At 43.7% G+C, this 26,867-nt stretch overlaps 1 protein-coding gene across 1 annotated transcript in view; it reads left to right on the forward strand.

The window, feature by feature from the left end:
* Window positions 1–26,867, forward strand: part of Adamts20 (ADAM metallopeptidase with thrombospondin type 1 motif 20) — a 124,696-nt gene that overhangs the window by 48,120 nt on the left and 49,709 nt on the right. The window contains exons 10-26 of the mRNA XM_021183238.2: window positions 1,690–1,831; window positions 4,269–4,373; window positions 5,619–5,764; window positions 7,337–7,518; window positions 7,617–7,753; window positions 9,393–9,510; window positions 12,243–12,338; window positions 14,519–14,685; window positions 14,831–14,960; window positions 19,608–19,734; window positions 21,711–21,921; window positions 22,035–22,199; window positions 22,606–22,770; window positions 23,781–23,900; window positions 24,797–24,904; window positions 26,176–26,340; window positions 26,443–26,733. Of these exons, the coding sequence (XP_021038897.1) occupies window positions 1,690–1,831; window positions 4,269–4,373; window positions 5,619–5,764; window positions 7,337–7,518; window positions 7,617–7,753; window positions 9,393–9,510; window positions 12,243–12,338; window positions 14,519–14,685; window positions 14,831–14,960; window positions 19,608–19,734; window positions 21,711–21,921; window positions 22,035–22,199; window positions 22,606–22,770; window positions 23,781–23,900; window positions 24,797–24,904; window positions 26,176–26,340; window positions 26,443–26,733 (2,575 nt within the window). The remainder of the gene's footprint in view (window positions 1–1,689; window positions 1,832–4,268; window positions 4,374–5,618; window positions 5,765–7,336; window positions 7,519–7,616; window positions 7,754–9,392; window positions 9,511–12,242; window positions 12,339–14,518; window positions 14,686–14,830; window positions 14,961–19,607; window positions 19,735–21,710; window positions 21,922–22,034; window positions 22,200–22,605; window positions 22,771–23,780; window positions 23,901–24,796; window positions 24,905–26,175; window positions 26,341–26,442; window positions 26,734–26,867) is intronic.

Here is a 26,867-nt window from a genome sequence, read left to right on the forward strand (position 1 = left end):
CAGACTTCACAGCCCCGTGTCCTTTTAGAGTGGTCCAATAGCGGGCCCGTTTTTTCATTATCAGTATATAGATAAATGTCTGAAAACAAAAAGATATGGGTCAGCAAGATGGCCCAGTGGGTTAAGTCACTTGCCTGATGACTGTAGTTCAGTCCCTGGAACCCACATGGTGGAAAGAGAGGACAGAATCCTGCCAAATTGTCCTCTGACCTCCAATATGTGTGCAGTGGCAAGGGCGCTCCACACAATAAATAAATGCATAAAGAATTTGTAAAGACAAGGATTTGTATTTAATATCTCACTTGACATTTTTGTATTACAGTTCAGGCATATAGATATGTGTTTTGTTTTGTTTGATTTGGATATTTTCTTGTGCTGAAAACTGTTTGTGGAGTGACTTAATGACAGTCAGGACCCACTTGTGCATAGTTTAATTTTGGGGGTGTTACTAAGTAGTATTTTGAGGGCTACTGTGTGTCAGAAGTTTAAGGTGTCCCCTCAAGACTGAGACTAGCTGAGTTCCAAAGAAGTCTGCTTTTGCCGCCAGAGAGGAGTCTCTGCCTGACCTGCTCTTCTAGGACTCTCAGAGAAAAGGAAAGCTCGCATTCCTAGCCCGTCTTTCCTTTCTGCTAATTTTCTTTGCTTTCTAATTTATGTCATTAAAATTGCGTTTCCACCGTGGTCACTAAGATCTACGAAGCTCTCGTCATAACACGTCTGTGCACAAATCCAATTCTTCTTCATTTCCTCTCTAGTTTATATTCTCAAAGTAACATCGTTAGCATTTTGCAGTTACCCCTCTAGACGGAAAGGATGGAAAGGAATAGAACCATTGCTTTCTAATGGCTTCTCATAAATGAACCACCATCTGACATCTGATCCATCATTGGCCGGAGCATCATAGTGCAGCACATGACTGCATTCTAATAGCGAGCTGTGAGAGAGATATCACCCTTTCAGCGTGTGGAAGATGAGAGCTAGCTTAGGCAGGTTAAAGAACTTGTTCATTAGTACGTTTCCTGTCTCACGAAGGGACTTAAATGTAAGCAAGCCCCCAGAGTCAGGGAGCTTAACTCTGCGCTGCTTACTCCCCGAGTAAAGTAGAGAAGTATTCAAGCTTTTGAAGAGCCCTTTACGTTGTCGCCGTTTAGAACAAGAAACATAACACTACTTCCTTTATTTTTAAACGTCCACCGTTTGGACGAGACATCTGAGGCTCAAGGGTCCTGGAAGCGTAATGTTAATTATGTCTTGGTAACTTGTCACTAAACAGTTGTTGTGCTCAGGGCTGGAGATGGATTCCAGGTTCCCACAAATGCTGTGTAGATGCTGTGCCATTGGGCTCCAACCCTAGGCACCCCCCCATGCCTCTGCAGCTTCTAAGTATACGTGGGGTTCCAAACAAGCACTGGCCACACCCATGACATTTCAACTGCTCATCCCGAGTGAGGATCCAGTGCAAACAGACACAGTGAAACTGATGTCGTCATTGTGTGCAAGAATGTTTGCTTTGCCGATGTGGCTAGAGCTTGTTTGTTTTTTGTTTTTGTTTTTGTTTTAGATCATGAGAAGGTGAGAATGTTGTCTTTGAGAGTAAGGAACACCAGGAACCTGGTGGAGATGCTACCATGTGTGCAAGCCGTGTGTACACGTGTATTTACGCTGTCCTGTTTTCTGTCTTTGGCCCAGCACTGGTCATGGAGAATGCCTTCTCGACAAACCCAATGGGAGAACATATGACCTGTCTCCACAGCTTCCGGGCTCCGTGTACGATGGAAACAGGCAGTGTGAGCTCATGTTTGGCCCTGGATCACAAGTGTGTCCTTACTTGGTAGGAGAAACTCTACCTGTTTCTTTGAAAAAAAAAAAACTACCTGGAAGTTATAGCGAGAATGTACTTCAAAATATGCATTTATTCTTGAATGGAAGATGGATTAGGTGGTGTTTCCTAGAAAGGACCCCAAACAATGAAAACCAAAACTAATGGTGTGCTCAGTGTTATGCTAGCTACTTCCAAATAAATATTGCTCACCCCCACAGATTTCTTTCTATTCAGAAGGTATAGCCACAGCATAGCTATATGACATAAAATTTTAAAATGTTGAAATACTTGTGTGTGGGGGGGGAGGTTAAAATATTGGGGTTTGTTTGTTTGTTTTTAGTATTGAGTCATTTTAAAGGGCCTCACAAATATAATAGATTTAGTGCCTTTTTAAAGATGTATTTTATTTTTAATTATGTGTTTGTGGGCACGTCTGTGGGGCTATGTGTATGCAATGTAAGCACAATGCCCACAGAGACCAGAAGAGGATGTTGGATGCCCTGGGGCTGGTGTTACAGGAGGTATGGACTGCCTGGTGTGGGTGCTGGGAACTGAACTCAGTTCCACTAAAAGAGGAGCCGTAATTGCTTGGAACCCCCTGCCATCTTTCCAGCCTTCCATGTCTGTTACACAGATGTAAACACAAAGGAATTAGATCTTCAGTTTTCATCAAAGTATTCTTCACAATTTATTTTGGGGAAATTTTTCTAGGTCACCCACTTTCACTTTCCATGACAAAAAAACACATCAGATATGATACCCCTCAATATCAGATCTAGAGCCATCTTGATTCTCTCTGATGCGGGAGTAAAGTTGGGGTGTGACGTACAGATCATGTCGGTCCTGTGCTGCATGCAAGCTTCGCTTTCCCAAGCAGAACAGACCTTGCACTTTTTTCACTTCTCTGCATGAACTTGCCAGTTGCATTCTACTTTAACGGAGACTCAGGACCTCTGGGCCCAGGAATATAGACTTAATATTCTTAAATAAATGTACACACATTGAGAGGCCCCCAGTCTGAAAACCCAGAATCTGAAATGCTATGAATCTGGAAGCTTTGGGAACGCCAGTGTGCTAGCACAGATGAAAACTTCCCATGTGACCTCATGCCACAGGTCACTAGGAAAAACACTAGGGAAGCTGCCTGCTTCCAGATCTGCATGTGTCTGTAAAACACAAGTGAGTTTTGGGCTTGGGCTTGGATCTCAATGCCAGGGTAACTCGCTTGTCATATTTATTTAAAATATTACAAAGTATAAACAAATTAATACCTGAAAACTTCTGATTTTGGTCATTTCAGATTCTGGCTGATACTCTTGCACCACCAGTGAACAGTTCAGAATCATCACCCAGAGCTGCATTCCTTCACGCGTGGGTTGTGACCCTAGACAGTCCGCAGATATTTACATCATGACTCATAACACTAGTAAAATTCCAGTTATAAAGTAACAACAAAAATAATTTTATGGTTGGGGGCCACCATAACACGAGGAACTATCTTAAAAAGTCACATTAGGATATCAACATGTGGACACACAAGGGGTTGTGTGTCCTAGCCAGCCTGCTTATCAGATATTTACATTACGACTCATAATAGTCACAAAATCACAGTTATGAAGTAGGTACAAAAATAATTTTATGGTTGGGGGTCAGCACAACATGAGGAACTATGTTTAAAAGTCACAACATTAGGAAGGTTGAGAACCACTGGCATAGAGGCTACCACACAATTGATGCTTAGTGAATGTCACTTAACAGCAAGAGTGTAGAGCTGTAAAGCCCATCCCACACAGTGACTAATACACTTAAGGCCTCAAATTTATAGTCACAGATCTGAATAAACTTAAATGTCCATCATGAGTCTGTCACCTTAGCATTTTATTGTAATGGCTGTGTTTCTTTCTTCTGGGCTGCTTTTAAACACCAGATAAACTGTGCATTTAAGTTCAGAAATACAGGGATTATCTTGGGCACCACCCCTACGACTGGAGTTTTCTTGCATTTGTTCAGAAATTGTAAATATGCACCATGCTTCACAGACTCAGGAGTATTGATACTTTTCACAGTATTCCCATGAATGGCACTCATACACTGTGCCGTTGTGCCAGGCAGGGAACCTATGGATGAATTTCAACAACAAAAAAAAAAACAACAACAACAATGCCCTCTCCAGAAAAAAAAATGTCTTGCAAAGAAAGGAAGCACATTCAAATAACTGAATATTTCCTTGACTCATTCCTCTCATCGTTTGATACACTAGTAAAATTTCAGATGGTTCTCAAATCAAACGCTGCCCTCCTTGTAGCCGAGAACCTCGGCATTGGCTGACTCTGTCTAGCTCTAGCCATGAGCCAGGGAACAGATCACATGGCTTTGTGACGCAGAGACCTTGTGTGTCCGAGTGTTGATATCTACTCTGGCTTGCCCGCCTGTGATTACTCTACAGAAGCAGTGTCGGCGTCTGTGGTGCACGAGTGCAGAAGGCGTCCACAAGGGCTGTCGCACACAGCACATGCCGCTGGCAGATGGGACGAGCTGTGGTCCTGGGATGGTAGGTTTCTCAAAGGGTGAGTCTTGTATCCAGAGCTTCTGGAATGAACGTCTGTTCGTTTCTGCATTTCTGCATTTCTGCATTTCTCATTGTTTGCTGTCACCTGTTGCTCAGCTAGTTGAGGTGATTGTATTGCTGGAAATAGTATAGTGTCAGCTGAAGTAAATATCTAATTTTAACTTTGTTATTAACACTAGTAGATGGAGTTTATGTTTTATATAGTTATATAAGTAATTGCATGGACATACATGTTGTATTTTTATGATTATGATAAAAACAAATCTCAGAATGTTAGTATGTCCCCAGGCCCCAATGATATAGATGTTTTCATTGCATATATTTTCTTTCTTAAACTTTAATTGAATGTAATTGAATGTGATAAATGGCTTTCTCCAATCTACGTTTCATCTATAAGTGAAGCACATTGTGGTATAGTTTGAAGTGATGTAGTGTGACACCCACAGCTGTATTCTTTCTCGGGATTGTTTTCATTGTCTGCTGTCTTTGCTGGGTCCCTGTGGGTTCTTGAATTGTTCTTCTCTAGTTCTGTAAAGAATTTTGATGGGGATTGCACTAACTAGGTAGATTCATTTTGATAACATAGCCTTTCTCATGATATTAAGTCTGCCAATCCAGTGGCAGGGAAGGTCTTTCCATTGTCTACTGCTGTCTGTGGTTTACTTCCTTAAGATCCTGGCCGCTTTCATTGCAGGGATTGTTCATCTCCTCAGTTATATTTATTCATATATTTGGTGTGTGTGTGTGTGTGGTCTGTACATGTGTATATGCTTGATTTTATATATACACACACACATATATGCATGTAACACACACACATATATATGTAACATATGTATGTAACACACACATATGTATGTAACAGTTGTGATGACCACTGCATTATGAAAAACACTGCGTTGGAGCTAGTATGAATAGGATAAACACTTTTCATTTTAATCCCAAATATTCTTTTTTTTTTTTGCCTTTCCAATGAGAACCTGAATTTCAAAAGCAAAGAGAAAGAATTCCGTTCTTTTTTGCATCCCACCAACCTCAGGTACCCAGCAGATAGAGACTATTTATTCCAAGCTGGTGTTAAATGCAGCCTCACTCCTGAGTTGTCCTTGGCTTTAGATAATGTACAGATCTTCTCCTGCCCATCTTCACACTGCTGTTGCAGTGACCGTGATGTTTTAACTACAGATACACAAGCCATTCCTGTGTGTGTGCTTCTTCTGTTCCTAGCACTGCCACCGTGGGCTGTGTGTGACCAGGGACATGGAGACCCGTCCTGTGGATGGCGAGTGGGGACCTTGGGGACCTTACAGCTCATGTTCAAGGACATGCGGAGGTGGAATCAAGAGCACAGCCCGGCTTTGTGACCGGCCCGAGTACGTCTTCTTATTCACTGTAAATTAAGATTGCCCCCAAGCACCAGAAAGTCAGTCGCTTCCGCTCACTTCTGGAGCTGGGGGTCAGTCTGTGAGTTTCAGAAATTCGGAATCCGCCTGGAAGAATTTCATTTGTAGGTTCAGAGTTTTAAAAATCTAAATTTCTCAGTTAGAATGGAGACAGCTATTTTCTTCATGCCCTGTTTTCTGCTTCAGTGTGAGTTTAAGAAGTGAAAGTAAATGGTGAGTCTGTGGTGGCACCTTCATTTTATCGTGTTGCCAACGGAACAGCCGAGATCTTCCTCTCGCACTGGGCTCTCTTGCCCATGTATGTATTCAGTTGCTAGCTCTCTACTGTTCTGTAACCTGATGTCCCTCCTTTCCCTTCTCTGCTCCTCTTCCGGATGCATCACAGTCTTCGCCAAGTAAGTGCTGAAGCATCTCTCTCCACCCAATTCCAGAGCATGCCGAGAGCCCGGGAAGATCTTAAATGTTTCCATTTTGTAGAGAGTAATTCATGAGCCAGGCGGCACTCGGAATGCTCATGTCAGTGAGCATTGTGAATGCACGGGAATACAATACACTCTGAGTAAACATGCGTTGGAATGTTGGGCCGGGTAAATTATATATCATCCTTACCCTCAAAACATCTGGGGTTTATTTGCTGTTGACACAGTGACAAGCATTATGTGTGTTCCACTCAAGCTGGATGGCCATGGGTGTGCTTCTCTTGTTACCCAGGGTGTTCTCTGTTGTCTCCGTCCATCTAGACATCATTCTTTAGTCCCACCATTAATTCTTATTAATGTGGTCAGAACTGAGGCTCATTTCTGGTGTCCAGGTCTGGGTCTCTGGTCTACAATGTGTGTGTGTATTATTTTTATGATTCATATTCCAAAAAATTGCTTAAAACGCTGTTGTATATTTCTTTTTTTTTATTAATCATTTTATTCATTTACATTTCAAATGATATACCCCTTCCCAGCTACCCCTCCACAAACCCCCTGTTCCATCCCTCCTCTCCCCCATCCCCTTTGCCTCTATGAAGGTGGTCCCCCACCTACCCACTCCCACCTCACTATCCTGGCATTCCCCTGTACTGGGGCATCGAGCCTCCACAGGACCAAAGGCCTCCTCTCCCATTGATGTCAGATAAGGCCATCCTCTGCTACATATGTGGCTGGAGCTATGGGTCCCTCCATGTGTATTCTTTGGTTAGTGGTTTAGTCTCTGGGAGCTCTGGGTGGTCCAGTTAGTTGATATTATTGCTCTTCCCATGGGATTGCAATCCCCTTCAGCTCCTTCAGTCCTTTCCCCTAGCTCTTTCATGGTGGTCCCCAGGCTCAGTCTGAAGGTTGGCTGTGAGTATCTTTATTGGTCAGGCGCTGGTAGAACTTCCCAGGGAACAGCCATACCAGGCTCCTGTCAGCAAGCACTTCTTATTTTAGCATATAAGTGTTTGAAGAACATCTGTGGCCTTTCTGGTCCTGGCAGAGAATGGGGCAATTGTGGATATAAATGACCGCAGTACCGTCTTACTGATGTGTTTTAAAATGTAATGAATTTGACTAGGCCACGAAACGGAGGAAGGTACTGTGTGGGCCGCAGGATGAAATTTCGATCATGTAATACTGATTCATGTCCAAAAGGCAAGCGAGACTTCCGAGAAAAGCAATGCTCCGACTTCGACGGTAAACATTTCGACATCAACGGCCTCCCCCCCAATGTGAGGTGGCTTCCGAAGTACAGCGGGAGTGAGTAACGCCATTGCTCTGATACGAAAGCCTTCTGCTGTAGAGAAATGCAGATCTTCGCCGTTCTGCATCCAAAATGCGACTCTTCCCCTTTGCAGTTGCCGTAAAAGATCGCTGTAAACTCTATTGCCGGGTCGCTGGGACTACCAGCTTCTACCAGCTGAAGGACAGAGTTGCTGATGGGACACCCTGTGGGACGGAAACTAATGACATCTGTGTCCAGGGCCTCTGTCGGGTAAGTAAACCTTGTGTTTCTATTCAAGAACAACGTGTGTTTCTTCTACTTCTGTGACCGGTGTTGTCTCTGTTTCTTCAGAATTTGTTCTTGGGGATGCCATTAAAGTAGTCTTTGATATCATGCTGTCTCTAGGATTATGGTTAGCTTTATTATGAAGTAACTCACCTATACTCTAGGGCTCAGGAGGCTAAGGAGGGCTAGACTGGTCTAGATAACTGCTATATCCCACCTCAAAAACAAAACAAAAGCAGTCTAAAGTGCGCTCGGATGGCTGCTTTTGTTTCACTAAGTGTTTTTATCATTGGTGTGAAGAAGAGGTCCGTTTCTTTTAAAGGTAGGGAGAGAGTGGACTGGGGCATGGCAAGTGCTTTTGCCCCTTCAGATGTGGCCTCCTGTGGTGACACGTCACCCACATCCCCTCCCTCTCTAGGGCTGTGTCCCTCAGTTCTCCTTCTGTTCAACCAGCAGTGACTGAGTAGATGTCAGGTGCCGTTCACATCAAAGAGAAGATCTTAGCAGTGTGAGGCAGTGAGGACCCAGAGGCCCTGAAGCCGCACGCCTTATTTAAACAAGCAACACAGCTAACATAGCCAAGTGAAACGAAACAGAATATGACCGGGTGGCCCGAACCCCCACATGTATTTGACTTTCATGAGATATACAGATAAACCTTCATTGTGGGAATATTCTCATTATGTATTTAAAAACTCCATTGTAGAAATATTCGCCTTATGTGTTTAAAAAAAAATCCATGTGTCAGGGTGATGGGAAAGCTGCCAAGTCTAGTAACTTCAGCTCTGTCCCTGGAGCCCAGGAGATAGAAGGAGAGACCCAACTCCCACAGACCATGCTTGCACACACCCTGCCCCACCACCCCATTCATTAAATACATAAACGAAAAGACAAGCCCTGTGCCACATCAACTTTTCTCTTCAGGTCACTCAGTTTAGAGGTTTAGAGCCATAATTTTTTTTTAAGTAATACAACCAACATCTTTTGTTGAGTCTTCTATTGCATTGCTAATGTGTCTGTTTGAATTATCTTTCTTTAAAGAGTGGCTTTCTTCTTAAGAACGTTTCATGTGTGTCAGTGTTTTTACCCGCTTGTATGTATGTATGTGCACCACATGCATGCAGTGCCTACAGAAGCCAGAAGAGGGCACCAGATCCCCCTTGAACTGGAGTTTCAGATGGTTATGAGCTGTTGGGTGGATGCTGGGAATAGAGCTCAGGTCTTCTGGGAGAGCAGCCAGCACTCTTACCTGCTGAGCCATCTCACCAGCCCTGAATTATTGTTTTCAAATGGTTGTGGAATACGGGAATCATTGTCTGTCCCAGTGAAGAACTCAAGGTATCTCCTGAGGATGTTGATTCAGAGAATTCTGTAAGCCCTTTGAAGCGCACTGATTTTCAGATCCTGGAAACACAGCTACTCCTGTGTTTCTTGGCAGACAGAGAGGCTCCTGTTGTACCAGAGTCCTGATTGTTACAACTACATCCAATAATATACACAATAATATACACAATAATAATATATGCAATAATCCTTTGAAGAGAACCCTGTATACTTTAAAGCACTGTGCACATAATGAATTAGTCACCTTGATGATACGAATCATGACCATTGTGTTTTGAAGCAAGCTGGCTGTGATCACGTGTTAAACTCCAAGGCCAAGAGAGACAAGTGTGGAGTGTGTGGTGGTGACAACTCTTCGTGCCAGACCCTGGCGGGTGTCTTCAACAGTGCCCATTACGGTAAGCTGAGTGTGCTTGCCTCCAGTTTTCCCTCCCGTCGGGACGGGTGCTCTACTGTGTAATGGAGTACAGTAGGAATGCTTTGTTATAGCCTGTGGACTCTGTCTCCCCAGGCCACAGTGGTTGTCGATGAAAAGTGTTCAAAGGGAAAGAAACTAAACCTTGATCCTGGGATGTTATTTGAATTTATGGATTCACTTGTTCTAAGAAAAACCTGATTCTGTGTTTTTGTTGGCTTTTTCTCTGGAAAGAGGTTCATGTGTCCCAGACTGGCCTGGCACTTATGGTCGTCCAACCTTGACTTCTCAAGTGCTGAGAGTACAAACACACACTACCCATGTCACCTCATGCTGTGCTGGGGCCAAGCTCAGGGCTTCTAGCAAGTTCAGCAGGCTCTGTACTAACTGAGACCATCCCCAACCCTAAGTCTAAAATTACAACCGCCACCAGCACAACAAAAATCAGATGTATTAATGAAAATCAAACAGTATAGTCAGTGGTATTTGACCGTGGTGTGTGAATGTTACTTAAATTTAGAGAGCTTCTAATGGTGTTCCTGCAAGTTAGAATGTATATATTTATGAATTTTCCTGGGAAACTTGCTTCGAATTATTTTAGCATTGGAATCTATCTATCTATCCACCTATCTATATCTGTTTGCCTGTCTATCTATCATCTATTTACTTTTGCGATTAGATAGCTGGTCTGTGTGCTGTGTTTGTTTTTAACACTGTGTTGAAAGTGTTGATTGACGGTAAGGGCTAAAGTGTTCATTTTATTGTTGGGTCACAGTTGCCGCCCCTTGATTTCCCAAGTAGCATTGTGCATTTCAGTTCCAATGGACACTTGACCGTGATTTCAATTTCATTTTAAAGTGTTTTAAGACTACCTCAGACATTTCCCATTCTTAAATTTTCTGGGAAAATGCTCTTTCTTTGAATGACACAAAGCTGAGCCTTAAACCTTTCCCAGTACCGTAAACGGTTATTTCTCACAGAGTTATTTCCGACATTAAATTATATTCCTATGATTGCATTCACGATGATAATGGTCACTATTTGGTTGAAGGCTATAACACAAGACTAGAAGCAGAGAACAATTCATATTTTAATGTGCTGAAAAATGGTCGTGGTTTTCTCTTGGTTACCGATGATTTCACGGGAGGTGCCTACTCGATCCCCTTCCGTAGCCACTGACACAGTTGTCGTAGACTTCAGCTGCTAAAACACATTTCCCGTTAGAAAACCACGCACATCAAATTAGAGCCAAGTACTTAACCTTTGTGTAAATTATGTGGCGATGAATCGTTCCCAGACAAATGGGAAGCCAGCTGCAAATCATTTGCAGGGTGGGGATAAGAGCACATCTGCCCCCTGGTGGCTGCCTTCATCCTTGCACCCTTCTCATGCTTTGAGGAGACCGGTGGAAGAAGTCATTTTATAGAGTTGTCTGCGTTAAAATTAACCTTGATTATAACCTGCAGGACACACACAGCAGTCAAGCAGTTATCTTTATGCCTAAGTTGTGACACTTTAAAGAGATAAGTCAAGCTGCTGCAAAGACCTACAGGTCACCTGGCAGCGTCATCTTTAAAGGACTATAACCACGGCCCAGGATTTTCAAATATAAGGCATAAGACTAATTACAACTCTTATTCATGGACTAAATTGAGGGAGTCAATTTTTACACGGACAAGAAGTAGGCTGTAGTAATATCTACACGTCGAGGTCTGTGCTTTACCTGGGCGATTCAGCTGGCTCTGTGCATATTTTCAGGGTCAGGAAAAGTTCCCGTTTTCTCATTCAATGTGTGTTTTACACGGCAGTGCTAATATTGCAGAATTTTGTCCAGTGAGCTAGAGATATCGCTTTCATTCCACTCCAATAACCTTTTTTTTTTACTTTTCTTGTAATGGATGTTGACAGACTTTTAAAAGTAATGCAAAACTTGGGTCTAAGTATGGAGATTCTTGTTTGAGGTACAAACTAGAAGTTTGAGAAAAAAATTTAAATTATATTATTTTTCTCAGTAGTAAAATCTGCAGCTATTTAGTGTCCACCAACACACCATGTCAGCGGCCCTGATAGCCCTAGATTTGTGCATGCATTTGAAACCCAGGATTGTAAATCAGTGTGTTGGCCCGAGGTAAACACTCTATTATACATTCAGAATTGTAGAAGTGGGAAAAAAAGAGGAAATGTTGAGCTTTGAGATTCTCAAGGTTGAAGCTGAAAAGACATCCCAGAAGCGACTCTTGCTGCTTTTGCAGAAGAGCCGAGCTCAGTTCTCAGCACCCACATCAGATGGCTCACAACTGCCTTGACTCCAGCTCCAGATAGCTGGAATCCTCGGCAGGTCACACTGCAGGCACCGCCTCTCCTCTCCCCACCCCTGACACAAACATACACAGAAATAAAAGTAAAATCTTAAGAAGCAACTGAATCTTAAAGTCTGTGTATTTGGGGCAGTTCCCCTCATCTCAGTCTTGCAGGGTATGTTAAGGTGAGTTTTGGATGGGAAAACCCACTTAACCACGTGTTAAAGGCTAGAAAGACATGGCTAAGAGTGGCTATGCCATGCCGTCCTGCAGCTGCTTGGTGGTAATAAGTGATGGAAAGTCTGAGCTGTGTGCAATAGTGTTCCGTTGGGGAGTTCACAGATTGGGGATGAAAGGAGCAAAGGCGTACATTTACAGTTTTGTGAAATTTTATGCTTGCACAACTGTTTTGCAGGTTACAATGTGGTTGTAAAGATCCCTGCGGGGGCTACAAACATTGAAATCCTTCAGCACAGCTATTCTGGAAGACCGGAAGATGACAACTACCTCGGTAAGCAGCCGTGGTGTACGCCTGGGGTAAGCAGCCGTGGTGTATGTCTGGGGTAAGCAGCCTTGGTGTACGCCTGGCTCGGGTGCAGTCTGCTGGACATCTGTGGTTGAGGTAGCTCTGTCTACACAAAGTATAGTTAAGCTACACACAATATATCCTCTTTAGAAAGAAAAAAAAAGGAATAACGGGGAATTTTTTTAGTTTTGGTTTTTCGTTATAGTATCTTAGGTGACCAAATGTTTAGTCAATGAAAGCTGCATGTATATTCGGAATAAATTTCTCTTCTCTCTAATGTTCATGGTAGTGCTCTTTGGCTATCCTGAAATGTGTTTTTAGTATGTAGCGAAAGTACTTAAATACAGTTTTACTTAAATTTCTTCTGTATGTAACTAATCTTGTATTTTGAGATATTACTGAATATGGTCATTGTCTATTTCTCGTGTATAAACATATTTTTGTTTCCTAAAAAAAGACACATATTTCAGATTCGGAGAATTTTGCTTAACTAGAAATATGAAAGGGTGTTCACAAAGGTTTTCTTCTCAGAGTGAGCCAGTTCCTGAATTATCTAGTTCCTCGACCTGGAGAAGGGGGTGATGTACAGCCAATAAGACGATTTATCTGCCTCCAGTTAGTAAGATTTGAAATATTGGCCCATGTAACTCCTACGTCCCACCAGCAATGTGACTTTGTTATGAACGGCTTATTTCAGAAAGCATGGGCGGCATCCTAGAGTCACACGTACAGGGCTAGCCCTTCAGTGGGTACAGGAGATCTTTGGCCTGAAAGTTTAGACTCTTACAGTAACAAATCAGCTGGACCTCTCACACAAGGGTTGGGTACATGTGACCCACATACCTAGCTGAGCTGCTCACTGAAGAACGCTCAATTTCATGCAGCTATGAACTCTATCAAACTCTGTATTTAGATGTAGCAAATTATGAATGTACATTATATACACACACATGTGCGTGTGTGACAAGAGTCCGAGCTACTTTTCCTGTTGCTTATGATGAAATACCCTGACAAAAGACTTTTAAGGCAAAGAGGGTTTGTTTTGGCCTTATATGTCAAGGGTGTAGCCAACATGGAAAGAGGGTCCGAGCAACAGAAGCACAAGGCAGCTGGTGACCTGCCAGCCACAGTCAGAAGGCAGAGAATTACTGCCTGTGCTCAGCTAGCGTTCTCTTTCATACAGACTGAACCCAGGCCCAGGAACTGTGCTGCTTAGTGTTAGGAAATCCTAACCTCAGTAAGTAAGCCTAATCAAGATGACCCTTCACGGGCATGGCCAGAGCCTCACCTAATCTAGATGGCCCCTCTCAGGAAGCTTGCCTTCAAGGTGATTCTAGATATGATCAAGTTGATAATAATGACCACCGGGGTTTATATTGATTCTTTAATAGGAGTCAATTAACGATTGATTGGAAGGGTCTGTAAAAGGAAGATATTATTTTGAAAAGAGTCACACATATTGATGGTGACCAACAGCTTCTTTGTGAATAACTGTGGACATTTTTGGGGGGGATGGGGTACCCTGCTAGTGTTTTATGTTGCTCGGATCCCCATCCAATGGTCACACAGATGGTCCCGGTTAAACTAAATGGGCCACAGAACCAAACCAAGGGTCATGAATCAGGGGACAGGGTTAGTAGAGAGGAGTGGAAGAGGGTGGGGGTGGGGGAGAGGGGAGGGTTGGGGAGAGTAACCAGAATGCACTGCATCCGTGTACGACATTGTCAATGGGCTAACTTAATTTTAAAATTTGGCTTTAAGACATTAAGGCTTAGCACATTTGTTCCGAATTAAACCTAAATGGAATGCAGACGGGATGTTGTCTGCTTTCTGCACTGTGACTGTTTAGTTGGGTGTTCTGTATGGGGGCACTCTGGTTTGTCCAGTTTCTCCTGTCCCTGTGTGTCTTTCCTGTTTCATGCCTCTGTAGAGGTTCTGGGATACGGCAGGGTGGGATGAATCTGTCTTAACATACTTGGTGCTCTGTTCAAGTTTCCTTACTTGCAGGGGAGGGAACAGAGCACCATGGAGAAGCTATCTCCTTAGCCTCCATTTATATCTGCTTTCTGCAGATTCAGGAAAGAGCTTGAATTTGAAAGTGAAGCCAGTTCCTCCCACCCTGCCCGTTCCCTATCTCAGGAGAGCCTCTTTACACTGTTTTTCAGCATTATCTGACACCCAAGGGAACTTTCTCCTGAATGGAAACTTTGTTGTAAGTATGGCGAAGAAAGAGATCAACATCCAGGGCGCTGTTTTCGAATACAGCGGGTCAAACAACTCGATTGAAAGAATTAACAGCACGGACCGGCTGGAGGCAGAGCTCGTTCTGCAGGTAATGGCTCATAGGCAGCGGCGAGACAGAGCTGCAGTCTTTATCAGTGGACTTGTGACGTGCTTGTCATTATCAGTTATGAAAACAATGTCTCATGAGTGTATCTTTTATAAGTTAATTGTGTGTCCCTCTGTATTTTATTGAGGTGTTGTGTGTGGGTAATTTATACAACCCTGACGTGCGCTATTCCTTCAACATCCCCATTGAGGAGAGGAGTAATCTGTTCTCCTGGGATCCATACGGGCCGTGGCAAGACTGTACCAAAATGTGCCAAGGTACCCTGGCCTTAAATAAGAGACCCAAGTTATGCATGCTGGTATTGTCTGGATTTCCCTTAAGTCTGCCTGGATCTCTCTTAAGTGTGACCTTCCGCACACAGATCACACAGGCATGCAATGTACCCTGTCTGTACCCCTTCTCCCCAGGTCTTTCTTTTCCTTGTGGCTAACCACCCCATCAACCCTACTGTTCTCAGCATCTTCCACTGTTGCTCTCTCTCCTTTCCCTCTAGGTTTCCAGGTTAGTACCAACCCACCCTGGTCATTCCTCTCCACACATCTTTTCTTAGAATCCCATTTGTCTCTCACAGTCACAATGTCAAACATTTATTTCTCTTCCTTGGACACGAGAAACTAACATTTGTACTGTGATGTGAAAAGCTGGAAGGATCAGAGAGGAAAGGGGCAAAGGATGGAGATGGAGAGCAGATGGAAAAACGGAAACAGTGGAGCCACGGCGTGGTCTGCAAATGTGGCTGTGATTGTGATATGATGCTGTTTCTGCACCGTACTGGCGATATTTATTGAGGGACCACTTTGATTCAGATTATTGTTAGGAGCCTAATTTTATATTCAGATATAGACTGCACATAAATAGACCTTGTCATGCAAATGCAGTTCCATGGATTCCCCCAGAAAAGGTGGAGGAAGTTGTAGAGTGTGGAAGCTGAGGTATACATCTTGTATAGGATGGAGCATGGGGCGTGGGAGGGGCAGTGGATTAGAGGGAAGGAAGCTCTGAACAGTGTGCAGATGAGGAAGGGTAGGTGGTAGATTGGGGCAGGGCTGCTCAGGATAGTGTTCTGTCATTGTGTGGGGCAGGTTCTCAGAAGGGACATGGTAGTAGGTGGCACAAGATCAACCAGGATCGAATCAGGGCACTGCCAGTCCTGGGTGGCCTAGGGTTTCTATTCTGTGATCAAACGTCATGGCCAAAAGCAACATGGGGCAGGGCGCTACCCACAGTGGGCTGTGCCTTCCCAATTCAATTGTTAATCAAGAATCTGTCCCCCAGTCTTGACCACAGGCCAGTCTTATGAAGCATTTCTCCAATGAGGTTCCCTCCTTCAATGGCTCTAGCTTGTGTCAAGTTGACAGAAAGTCTAGCCAGTGCACTGGGGAAGCTCAAGTGGTCATTTTGATGAAGAGGCCCTAGGTGAACTTTGCAGAAGACAAGTGGAGTTCGGAGAGGTGGGGGCAGCCATCTCGCACTCAGTGTGTAAACAGATATAAGGTGTGCGGCTGTGGACGCGGGACAGCAAGTCAAACAACCGATGAAGGAAGCAAGATCCTAGGACGCAGTGGATACCTCAAGAATAGCTTCTGAGAGGCAATGAGCAGGAAAATGGGAGCTATTGATTCCTTGGCCATCAAACACTGTGATGGGATTCTCTGTGCAGCTCTATGGCTTGGTACTTACTTTGCTGTGCTCTGAAAGTACCTCGTACTCAAGACTTTAGATTAGCTGTACATTTTTTGTCTCAGAATTTTCTTTCATTATCCTAAGTATATTTTTCTCTATCTCTGCAGTATCCCTCTTCTCTCTTGTGCTCATAAACGTGTCTTGTTTTAGACCCACTGTATAATTGTCCCCCTTAGACACGCCTTCAGTGTTTTCCTGGGAATTCTCTCCAGTCTTTCATTAATCTCACAAATCCTCCTTTATATTTACCTCCCTCATTGGGGGAAACAGACCACAGTATGTTTTGGAGAAGGAAAGGGAATTTTGGGGGGGGGGTTACCATTTCTTCAATGTTTAGCAAATTCTTTAATTTAATGGTGTAAATTCCCGATAGACAACTTGTCTTTCGGCACATGAAGGTTTTGCCCTTTGCCTTCTTCTTCAGCTTGCTCTTTTCTTCCCAGGACTTATAAGGGGCATTCTCCATTCTTAAAGCTTTCTGAATCCTCTCTTTAGTTCTAATGATGTCCAAGAACGGATGCACTGCACTGCTCTGTCCTGCATGGGTCGTGGACCAGGGAAACAGAGAAAGGCCCACAGGGAAACAGGGAAGAGAAGAAAGGACAGACACAGGCGTGTGTAGGGAAAGCCTGCGATTGGATAGAGCCATGCTAGCTCCTATGGAGCTGCACCACCTGGGCATCAACCCTGGAACCTCAGCGTGTTTATTATACTCATTCTGAGAGGGAGGGGTCGAAAGTCTGGGACGGGGGAGGTCTTTGTAGTGAAGCAGGCTCAGGCTGTAAATATCTGGGTGGAAGGAAGCTGCTGTCAGTCCAGTCACCTGTACAGTCTATTGGCATCTGTACGTGGACCAGAGGAAGGCGTTGCCAATTTCCAGGGCTCTCAGGCATTGGTCCTTGGCAAGAATACACGTCTACTTGGGGCTTCCTCAGATGCCTGCATAGATCCCTGCATGTGCTGTTCTTTATTGTCTTCTTCCTGTGGATTTTTACGACAATCTTCGGAAATAGATCCTTCTTGGGTTTTGTTGTTGGTTTTTTGTTTTTGTCTTTGGGGTTTTGGGTTTTTTTGGGGGGTTTTTTGGATGATTTTCTCACATAAGTCTTTCATCTTCCTAGCATTTTGTCCTATTTGAAGGTGAAGCCTCTTAAATTGAAGCCTAATAATCTCCCATCTTTGACCTCTTTGGTTAGTAGGTCTAGCCATGCCTGGTTCCCGATCATTTGGTTCTTCTTATCTCTTGTGTGTGAGACTTCCTGAAATCCCTGTTGATGCTTTTTAATATGTAAGAACTAAAACTGCTTGTGACTGGGAGAAGACCCTAAAGTCAGTTGATCATTTGTTTTTTGGGAACAGTGCCCCAAGAGAAAAAATTCTCCTGTCTTCCATTGGTCATATGGGGAAAATGGAACTGCGTCCTGGATGCAGTGGGCACAGAGGGTGCAGGGAGCTAGGACATCACCTCTGTGTGAGGGATTCTTCCCTTGTCACCCGTTTCTGTCCTGTGTGACCCTTATTTCCTGTGCTCTGTGTTCTTCTTTTCCAGGGCGGTTCTGTCCAGCATGGCAGCCGCCAGCCATCTCTGACCAGTCTGTTTCCAGGTGTGAGCTTCCTACTAGATTTTGGAGTTAAAATGGAAAGAAAGTAAAATATTTTTTAATAGTTTTTATATCAGTGTTTTTGAAATGATCAAATTCAATACACTCGGGGCTAAGTATAAGAGCCATTAAAGTTAATTTTTCTAGTACCATTTTACGTCTTACTTCAATCACAGGAAGTACAAAATGGCATTTGTGGCTGGCAGCCTGTTCTTGGTGACTGGGGTAGTTGTAGTTTAACTGTCCCCTAAACCTGAGTTCTAACCCATTCTTTGTTTCTCCTTCCTACCCTCCTGCCACAAGGCTGGGCTTTGTCTGCCTTAGTTCTGTCTGACACATTTACCATTTCTTTTCATCTTCACAGTTCCCTCTTCTGGTCGGCTCCATTTCCTTTCTTTGTTTTCTTTTGCTCCTTTACATACGTGCCTCTTCAAAATCATTTACATTTATTTTAAAGAGGGCTTAGACTAGATCTGAGACAAACACGTGTTCGTGTTTAGTCAAGTGCGAGTACAAAGTGAAACGTTCACCAAACAGAAATCTGATCATGTCACAGAGTGCTTCGACTCCTGAAGAGGATGCAGATTCAGGGTGCTCTGGCCCTGGCTGGCCTGAAGAGAAACAGCTGCCCAGTCTCTGCGGGGTGAGCAGAGACTGGCATTGATCAGACCATGTTTCGGGGTTCATTGCCGTGTCTTTCTCTGGAAACAAAACCAGACCTTACTTTTAGAGCAGCTGTATTCCTAGCAAACAGTGAAAGTACACCAGACTTGCCCCATCTGCCTCGCCCCTCTTCCTCCCAGCAGCTCTGCCATGAGTCTTAGCATCCATTTTGACACAAGTGTTTATAACCGACAATTTAGTTCTGACTCTTGACGAGACCCTGTAGTTTACGCTAGAATTCTTCTTCATCATGCTATGAATTCTGTGGGTTTTGACAAGCGAATGGTGATGTGTTTCTACATTCCAGTGTCCACACAGAGGAGTTTCCCAGCCCCTATACACCCCCCCCCATGTGTCACTCTTCCATTCTGTCCTCCGCAGTCTGTGGAATTACTAATCTTTGACTTGCTCATCATTACCTTTGCCATTCATGATTCAAGTCTGAAAGGTGGGCCCTATATGGACAGAGCTGGTCTGAAGGGAAAGGACCAGGGCTTGGTGCCATAGACTATATCCCTGCCAGTCAGTTCACATAAGTGTCATTCCACCTGTCATGAAAGTTGTCATAACACTGTAACAACACATATTAGACAGTAACCTGTGCGAACAACAATCTAGTAGTAACATGACTTCCGTGCTGGCTGCAGCCCTCCCTTCTGACCCTGCTGTTGCAGAAGTGAAGGACATTTTGCTCCATAGTTACTCCATCTTTTTTTTGGGCTCCCCACTAAGCAAACTCTCACCCCTACCCAACCCACCCCCCTTCCTGGTCATTGAGGATTCAGCTTATAAAAAGTAATTTCTGACAAGACTAATTAATATACTATCGACCTATGAATAGTATCAAAATAAAACTGCCTTCCTAGCTGAGTCATTTGTGCTAGTTATTGTAATTACAGGACATCTACTTAAATACATCTCTCTTTAATTTTTCATTTCTATTCCACTCTGGCCAAGGTCTTCATAGAAGAAAAATTGCCTGCGTCCGTAAGAGCGACCATGCAGTTGTATCTGACCACAGTTGTGGCCACTTACCAATGCCACTGTTTGTGACTGAAAAGTGCAATACGGACTGTGAACTCAGGTAAAAGAGACGTCCCATGCGATGTAACCCATGGTAACGAAGATGACCTAGTTGCAAGATAAGACATCCGCATGGAGCCAGCCTCTAGTTAGTTAAGTCCTGTCCTCTTACCCCGTTGTTCATATCACTCAAGATCTCCACTTCCTGCAGGGCTTAGTAACTCATGTGACTTTTGAGTTAATCGTATTAGCTAAATACCAGTATGTAGGCATACTGTGTGCAACATGGAGTCAATTTATTTCTGTCAAACGAACCCAGAAAAACTATAATCTGAAAACCCATAGTTTAAAGATTTGACGCAGTAGGTTCATGTCGTGTGATTGTACAACTCCAGCTGAGATTAAGACCCCCATCAACATGTAATATTTGATAATGAGAGTATAGATTGAGTTCCCTGATAGAATTAGAATTGGATTAATATATTAACAATCCTAAGCAAGGCACAAGCAAGCGACACTTCTGTACCAAATTCTAAATTTCTTATATGTTTGTGTGTGAGTCTGCATATGTGTGTGGCTGGTTAATGGACTTGTGTACACTGAAAACAAAAACCTAATAACCTCATACTCCAATTAAAGAAATTACCCTGTGGCAGGTGATATTTAATATTAACAAATAGCCAAAAACCTCTCTTTCATGCACGGAGAGTGAAAAGTTGGATATACTGTGCACTGGGTAAAGGGACAGACATAAAGCCTCATAGAAATGGCTACTGCCGTTGCACACAGCACAGTGGAGTCCTTCAGATGAGGGCGATCTCAACCCCATGCTTTATTATGCAGGTGTATGCTGGACTGCAGTTGGGATGATTTGGCTAAAGTTACCATTTTTACTTAGTGAACAATGTTTTTTTTTTAAATATTTCTAAATAGAGAATACAGGAATTAACTAGAGGTTGTGATATGCATCACAAGTAAGCTGTTTAGCTGGCTTCCAAAGGCTGTATTTTAACTACTGCAGTAAGAGTTCCAGGCCGCCCCTGTTCATATACCAAGGTTTGCCTGGGGTTTGCAGAGGAGGAGCCCATCTGACTGGGAGTCTTAAGTCTACCATGATTGCAGTTAGGTGCTCTCAAGGGAGCTTGCAGTTCTAAGGCACACCTCCACAGTTGCCACCAGCTGTTAGTGTGTGACCAACATGCTCAGCGCTTGCATAGTTTTAGAGCAACCAAGAGTTTATTTGGAAGATGGTAAGATCACTCACACACAAACACACACACACACACACACACACACACACACACGTACGTACGCTTTAAAAAAATTGGAACCCAGTCTCTTTGAACCTCATTTTTTTGTTTTTTACACAAGAACTTTCCTTTTTTCATGAAACAAAGTTTAATTCATGGGACATGATCTACTAATATGATCTTTCGGATATATATATATATATATATGTGTATATATATATATATATATATATATATATATATAGAGAGAGAGAGAGAGAGAGAATACAAGGTTCAATACAAGAACGATTCATCTTTTTTTTTCCTTTTTTTTATTAGGTATTTTCCTCATTTACATTTCCAATGCTATCCCAAAAGTCCCCCCTACCCTCCCTCCCACTCCCCTACCCACCCACTCCCACTTTTTGGCCCTGGCGTTCCCCTGTACTGGGGCATATAAAGTTTGCAAGTCCAATGGGCCTCTCTTTCCAGTGATGGCCCACTAGGCCATCTTTTGATACATATGCAGCTAGAGTCAAGAGCTCCGGGGTACTGGTTAGGTCATAATGTTGTTCCACCTATAGGGTTGCAGATCCCTTTAGCTTCTTGGGTACTTTCTCTAGCTCCTCCATTGGGGGCCCTGTGATCCATCCAATAGCTAATTCAGCAATTTATCATATAATTTCAAATGGATTATCCCTGAACTCTTAAAATGTTTAAAATGTTAAATCATACCCAAGCCTTTAAATTTAATTTAAATTATTATTCATAAGCACTGTTCCTAACTGTACTACCATCTCCTCTCTAGGTGGCACATCACTGGGAAAAGCGACTGCTCGTCCCAGTGTGGCCAAGGATATAGGACCCTAGATGTTCACTGCATGAAGTACTCCATTCATAAAGGACAGACTGTCCCAGTAGGAGATCAGTACTGTGGTGACCAGCTCAAGCCTCCCAGCCGAGAGCCATGCCATGGCAGCTGTGTTTTGACAAGGTGGCATTATTCAGAGTGGTCCCAGGTAAAAATTTAAAAATACCTCCCCTTTCACCAATCAAATGTTTCTAGCTCTCTAAAATACATTATTGTTAAAATTATTATTATTATTATTAATTATTTTATTATTATTTTTAGTGTTCTAGGAGTTGTGGTGGCGGTGAGAAGACTCGAGAATCCTACTGCGTAAATGGCTTTGGCCACCGCCTTGATGATCGCGAGTGTCGGGAGCTTCTGCAGGTGGTGCTGGAGAACTGCAATGAATTTCCCTGTCCCAGCTGGGCAACGAGTGAGTGGAGTGAGGTAACATTAAACACGTGGCTCAGAAAAAACCGCTATAGAGTGTCACGCTACGGGACCTTACAGCACAGGAGTGTAAGCTCCAAATGTATTTATCAGAAAAGCAGGGAAGCCATGTAATACCGTCTAGTTCTGGGGCCATTTATAAAGACTAGGCCAGCGGTAACATTTACTGATATTTAGTCTATCACCGCTTTCATAAAAAAGCAGGAGTACCGTCTCCTGGTGGGTCACAAACGTCTCCAAAGCTTATCTTTGGATCTTCTAGAACAGATGGATATTTTAATGAGACCTGGGTGGCAGATGTTAAAACCTGAGTGGCTGGTTTCACCCAGCGAATGTCTCTAGAGGGGTAGGGGGCTGGCAGATAGTGGTGGCACTTTGTAACGCGGCTCTGTTCACATCTCAGTGTCCTGTCACATGCGGAAAAGGAATGAAGCAGCGGCAGGTTTGGTGTCAGCTGAGCGAAGACCCTGTGAGGGATGGTTTCTGTAATGCCAGTACCAAGCCTGATTTGCTGAGACCCTGTGAGCTCCGAGCGTGCGCTTCTTGGCATGTAGGACCGTGGGGGTCTGTGAGTATATGACGGGGTTTCTCTGCTTCAACGCAACTGTACAGAGAGAGAGTGGCTGGGAAACTGTAATAATTAACTCTCTTCTTAGGGGAGGCAGTGAAATATGGCTCGGTGTCACTTAGAAACACATCCTAGGGGCTGGTAAGAGTGTTCTGTGGGTGAGGGACTTTCTACAAAAAGCCTGATATTCTGAGTTTGATCTCGGGAACTGTCATAAAAGGTAGAAGAGGAAAACTGACTGCACAAAGCTGTCTGACGTCCACATAAGTGCAATGGCATATGTCCATCCATCCATCCGTACATACATACACATAAAAATATTATTAATATTTGAAAAATGCAGAACTGAAATGCAGTTCCTGAATAGGTTTTCCATGCTTAGTATTCAGCTTTAGTTTTGAGTTTACTTTCACCAAAAAATGCTGGAAACATCTGCTTTCGTCAGTTTCAACAGACATTTAACTGTGTCCAGTGTCAGTGCCCTTACTTTGCCCCTACTGTGTTTAGGAGTCTTGCCCAAGGCCCTGGGGTGAAGGGTGGTCAGGCCAGGTGAGGTGGGGAAGTTCAGTGTCCCATGGAGGCTGCCGTGCTGATGGAAGGCTCCTCTCATTTCTTTAACTAAATACATATTTCTTCCTAGAGAAGGGACTTTAGTTAACATATTAGATAACGTATGTTCATTGGGCAGGTTTGTGTTTTACTGAAATTGTGTTGTTTCTTCACCTGGCATCACACGACTCTACCAACATTTTAACCTGACAACTTTAAAAAATACATTACTCATGGTGCATTTGGTGAACTGCAGTGTTTAGGTAATACCTGCACAATAAATTTGAACAAATAGGCATGCTGATTCAATTTACTGATTACAAGTATCATCTGATACCAAGGATTGGTCAAAACAGCTAAGGAAAGTACACAGTTAACTGTATATAACTGTAGTTCACTGAGAAGGTGGAGGTCTATGTTACCCTTGAAAACTGTTTTTGGCACCTGTCATTTCCTTTCAGTGCACGGCCACCTGTGGACATGGATATCAGATGCGTGCTGTTAAGTGTATCAGTGAGATATTTGGCACCATGCTAGATGACAAAGAGTGCCCGCAAGCCAGCCGGCCAAGTGACAGACAGGTAAAGGAAGTCTCTTCATGGATCAAAAGAAGAAATACTTACATAAAAGAAGGACTATCGATGAGCACAAATTATACATATATATATATATATATACATATATATGTATATATATATTTGTCCTTATCATCTATATCTTGAAGCACTTTCTAAAATACAGAATACGCCATTCTTGGTTTTGCCCCCCTTGTGTTTATGCCAGGCTCTTCTCTGTCTGCTCTACAAGAGTTCATTGGACTCGTATCTTCCCACTCTTTCATAGTGTCTGTGATTGTGAACCCCATGAACTTGGGGAAGTGTTCTTTTCATGGCACAGCCCCATATTCCTTCAGAATGTTCTATATTAGGGCTGTTTTAAAGGGCTTTCTCCTTTCAGTGGCCAGATGGAATGGTGACAGACATTGGAATGTTGCCTTCCTGTCCAGTACTATCACTTCCTTCCTGTCCAGTACTATCACTTCCTTCCTGTCCAGTACTATCACTTCCTTCCTGTCCAGTACTATCACTTCCTTCCTGTCTAGTACTATCACTTCCTTCCTGTCCAGTATCATTGCTTCTTTCCTACCCAGTACTATCACTTCCTTCTTGTCCGGTACTATTACTTCCTTCCTGTCTTGTCTGATATTATCACTTCCTTCCTGTGCCATACTATCTCTTCCTTCCTGCCCAATACACCCACTTCCTCCCTGTCTAATACTATCACTTCCTTCCTGTCCAATACTATCACTCCCTTCCTGTCAGTACTAGCCCTTGCCAGCACTGTGTAAGTGAGAGCCTTTGGGTCCTCCACTTACAGTTTAGCATGCAGTTGGATTGGGGAAACCAGGCACAGGGTTTAACACAAGTCGGAGCGGGTTGTTAGATGGCATTCCATAAGGCCTATTTTTCTTGAACAGGACTGTATATTTGCACCTTGCCTGGCTATTCCAGAAGTGGGGGCCACCTCCTTACCAGCCATTCCCCTGGGAAGGGCAGCACAGTGGCGCCATGGATCGTGGACCCCAGTGAGTGACACTGCATTTCTCCTGTGGAGGCCTCGCTTCATACAGGAAAAACACTTGCTCTGCTTTGCTGGTTTTAGTGTCTGCATTCTTTCTCGGGCATTTGATGGCATGGGAGATTCGTAGGCTTAGAACCAGGTGCTGGAATGACAAAATGACCGTCCTTCCCATGAGCCCACATTTCATTGCAGGATGTGTTTTCTACTCTGTAAAATGAAGTAGTCCGGATAGCTGAGAAACACATGCGGTATTCTGCATTTATCAGTTTCTGGCTTAACTGCATCTCTGGCTCAACATTTTCATCCCGTTTTGTTTTTTAAATCGAGAGCTATCATGTATTAGTTTTTTCAGCTTGTTTTAATTCCAGATTTTAAATTATGAGATCAGATGACTTCTCTAAACAAAGTCATTCAAGGTTGTTTTAATATCTATGTAAGATGTTTTCAGTCCCTTTAATTTTGACATGCGACTAAATATTTTAAATATTATGTTCATTCAAATTATTAGATCTGACATGTAAAACATTACCTAAAGTGGGGAATTTTACTGCCCTATCTGTATTTGACTCAGAAATAACGCCATGTGATATCACCCTCTTTTAAAAAATTTTTATTTATTTACATTTCTAATGTTATCTCCTTCCCCAGTTTCCCCTCTGCAAATCCTCTATCCTGCCCCCCTTACCCTGCTCCTGTGAGGGTGCTCCCCCACCCACCTACCCACTCCTGCCTCATCGCCCCAGCATTCCTCTACACTGGAACACCAAGCCTTCACAGGACCAAGGGCCTCCCCTACCACTGATGCCAGATAAGGCCCCTTCAGCTTCTTCAATCCTCCCCCTAACTCCTCCATTAGGGTCCCCGTGCTTAGTCTGATGGTTGGCTGTGAGCCTCCAAATCTGTATTGGTCAGGCTCTGGCAGTGCCTCTCAGGAGCAGCTGTATCAGGCTCCTGTCAGCACGCACTTCTTGGCATCTGCAATAGTGTCTGGGTTTGTTGTCTGTATATGGGATGGATCCCCAGGTGGGACAGTCTCTGGATGGCCTTTGCTTCAGCCTCTGCTCCACGCTTTGTCCCTGTATTTTCTTTAGATAGGAACGATTCTGGGTTTAAATTTTGGAGATGGGAGGGTGGCTTCATCCTTCAACCAGGGGGCCATGCCTAACCTCTTCTGCTTTCTCTGCAACTTTTGTATTTTGAGACACAACAGCTACAGGTGACTAGAGTGGGGGAGGAACTAGACCCATCTCACTGTTCTCTGGCTTTTTTTTAAAGTGCTCTGTGTCCTGTGGAAGAGGGAGTCAGGCCCGTTATGTGAGCTGCCGGGATGCTCATGATGAAGTGGCAGATGAGTCGAATTGTGCCCACTTGCCTCGGCCTGCTGCGGTGTCTCTCTGCTTCAGCCCTTGTGGAGAGTGGCAAGCAGGGGACTGGTCACCAGTGAGTATGCCTACGAGCAAGCAGACATCAAAAATTTAAAGACAGAGTTTGAAATGGATGGAGTATATTCCACTGTAATGCTGGTTAACTTTCCGATCTCAGTGTTCAGCCTCCTGTGGACATGGGAAAACCACCCGACGTGTTTTATGCGTGAACTACCACCAACTGGTCGATGAGAGTTACTGTGACCCGGAAGGCCGTCCTGTGACTGAACAAGAATGTAGCCTGGCAGCCTGCCCACCCTCATACAGCCGAGCTCCCAGCTCCTCTGAGCAGCCAAGCCACGTTCCCGGCAGAAATGTCCCATTAACTCACAAACCAGGAAAGAATCAAGATCAGGGGGTCCAGCTGTCAATCAGAGGAAACCAGTGGAGAACAGGCCCTTGGGGAGCAGTAAGCCATCTTTATTGAGTTATATTAATTTTGTAACTGAGTCCTATTACAATCCTTTCCCAGATATGGGTGTAATGACATCAAATGCTTTTAATGTAAATGTTATCTAAAGATCAGTAGCTCAGCTCTGCAAA

The sequence above is a fragment of the Mus caroli genome, unplaced genomic scaffold (assembly GCF_978045245.1).
Source record: "Mus caroli unplaced genomic scaffold, Mus_caroli_1 scaffold_16, whole genome shotgun sequence".
In the NCBI taxonomy this organism is placed as follows: domain Eukaryota; kingdom Metazoa; phylum Chordata; class Mammalia; order Rodentia; family Muridae; genus Mus; species Mus caroli.